Source organism: Acyrthosiphon pisum, chromosome X (assembly GCF_005508785.2).
Source record: "Acyrthosiphon pisum isolate AL4f chromosome X, pea_aphid_22Mar2018_4r6ur, whole genome shotgun sequence".
Taxonomy (NCBI): domain Eukaryota; kingdom Metazoa; phylum Arthropoda; class Insecta; order Hemiptera; family Aphididae; genus Acyrthosiphon; species Acyrthosiphon pisum.
In genome coordinates, this window is record NC_042493.1 from 29,434,327 (window position 1) to 29,436,709 (window position 2,383).

The 2,383-nt window shown below is 23.8% G+C and overlaps 1 protein-coding gene across 1 annotated transcript in view; it reads left to right on the plus strand.

Moving 5' to 3' along the window:
• LOC100159673 (transmembrane and coiled-coil domain-containing protein 1-like) overlaps positions 1-1,600 on the plus strand; it is a 4,205-nt gene extending 2,605 nt beyond the window's left edge. Inside the window, exons 2-5 of the mRNA NM_001246131.2 lie at positions 550-627; positions 702-876; positions 943-1,087; positions 1,178-1,600. Of these exons, the coding sequence (NP_001233060.1) occupies positions 550-627; positions 702-876; positions 943-1,087; positions 1,178-1,270 (491 nt within the window). The 3' untranslated portion in view covers positions 1,271-1,600. The remainder of the gene's footprint in view (positions 1-549; positions 628-701; positions 877-942; positions 1,088-1,177) is intronic.
• The last annotated feature ends 783 nt before the right edge of the window (positions 1,601-2,383 follow it).

Consider the following 2,383-nt stretch of genomic DNA (forward strand, 5'->3'; position numbering starts at 1 on the left):
AATAGAAACCGCCACTTACTTTTATATATATAGATAATATTATTAATATGTTCAATAGTATATTATTAACATTTGTTACTTTACCACTTGCATTGTTTTAAAATTATTTCTATATTTCTAAAAAATGAAAATATTATTCTCTATCTTTTTTGTAAATGGTGATTTTAGAAAAAATGATTCAGCATAAATGTATTTTGTCTATGTTGCATGTGGGTCAGAGAGAGAAAACAAATAGTGTGTTGACATCTTCTTAAAAGAATCATTGTTTGTATCATATATCATGTATTCATGTACACAGACACACAGTACATATTACGTACATTCATGTGTATAAATTGAATTTTATAAATAATACTATTATTTCTGCTTTTATAAATCTTAACGTAAGTGCTAATATGTTTAAAACATTTGCATGGATTATGATAATTCTAAGTTGTTATTTATTACATTGGTGTTTTTAGTTTCCTTTAAACGAGCTTAAATTTATTACTATTTTTACATTCATAAATCATAACTATTAAAACTTATATAAAATAAATGTTTTTTCAGGATTAACATGGTTACTAGTATATCGAACCGAAAAATATCAAAAACTGAAAGTGGAAATTGAAAAATCTAGTAAAAAACGTAAGCATTCATACTTTTACAAATCATTACAAACACTTTTATAATTTATTGAAAAAATATTATTATTATTTCAGTTGAAAAACGTAAAGAAGCTCATGGAGACTCTGTAGACAAACAACAAAAGAAAAAAATTGAACGTGTTGAGGAAAAACTTAAAATTAACAATCGTGATTTGTCAATGGTAAAAATGAAGTCCATGTTTGCCATTGGTTTTGCATTTACAGCACTATTAAGCATGTTCAACAGCATGTGAGTTTTAATTGTACATTTCCCAAATAATATTTTAAATATTTAATTTATATTTTATATACATAGATTTGATGGACGTGTTGTAGCAAGATTACCTTTTACACCTATTCCTTGGGTTCAAGGCTTATCACATAGAAATCTACCTGGTGATAATTACACAGAATGTTCATTTATATTCTTGTATATATTGTGTACCATGTCAATACGTCAAGTAAGATACAAATATATTTAAAACCATGTAATATTAATAATTTTATTGTATTAAAAACTAATTAATGGTTTTTTTTTTTTTGTATAATAGAATATTCAAAAACTATTGGGATTTGCTCCATCAAGAATGGCCAATAAACAAAGTGGTGGCTTATTTGGACCTCAACCTCAACAGTTTAAATAAATTCAATTGGACATAACAAATTAGTATTAATATAAAAGACCAATTTATGTTTTTTTTGTATTACAAAAAAAAAATCAAATTATATTTGTACTTTTATAAGGTTTTGTAAGATATTTCATTAATTATTAGTTAAATGCAACTCTAAATAATGTGAAATTTCATATTGAATGTTTAAATGTCAAAAATTAAAATATGCGACACTTACCACACTTTATTCACCTATATGGTATAATGTTACGATTCTATTGATCGTTCAGTGTTTAGAATCCCTTGCTCATGTTGGAAATAATGAAATGTATAATAATGAAATAAAATATTTGTGCAACTTAATATTATGTTTCAAAGTTAACCAAGAATTACATTTATTATTATTATTTATTTATTACATTACACGCAATGTCTTTGTCTTACCAACACAAAACATAACAAATTGTACCTCCTGAATATTCCACTCAACTCTGTTATGTTTGGTATTAGAACTAATTGAACATTGTAAGCAAGGCTAGGCATTTTTTCATAAAAATGTAATAACCACCTTTTTTATATCTAACAAATAACTTAGTAATTTAACAACACAGTTTTAAATAAATGTGTATATTAAAATTAATAGTAAAGTTTGTAATATTTACAAAGAGGATATATTTTAAATCTGTAGCTTTAAGAAAAAAATCAACTTAAAGTAACAATAAAATTAACTCATAAGTTACTGCATAACATGGAAAAAATGTTCATTTTGCTGTTGTGCGTTAGTAAGATGAAGACAATGCATGTAGGAGTAGCGTCTCACAGGCATTTGTAATATTTTCTACTTTACGTGTAATATGTGTATCAAAAATTATTATTATTTGTACTGCATTATAATTAATTGTGGTATTTATATAATAATGGGAGTTAATTATGAGTTATGAAATTACTATAAACTTATCAAATAACAAAAAAATAAAATATTCTACAAAGCTCCTGTTCTTTAAATTTATAAAATATATATATTATATTTTTTTTAATTGAACATGGAAATAATATTATACAATTATTTAAATACTTATGTGTCAACTATGTAAAGAAAACTAACATAATCCATATATTTATAATATATAGGTCCAAACATCTATA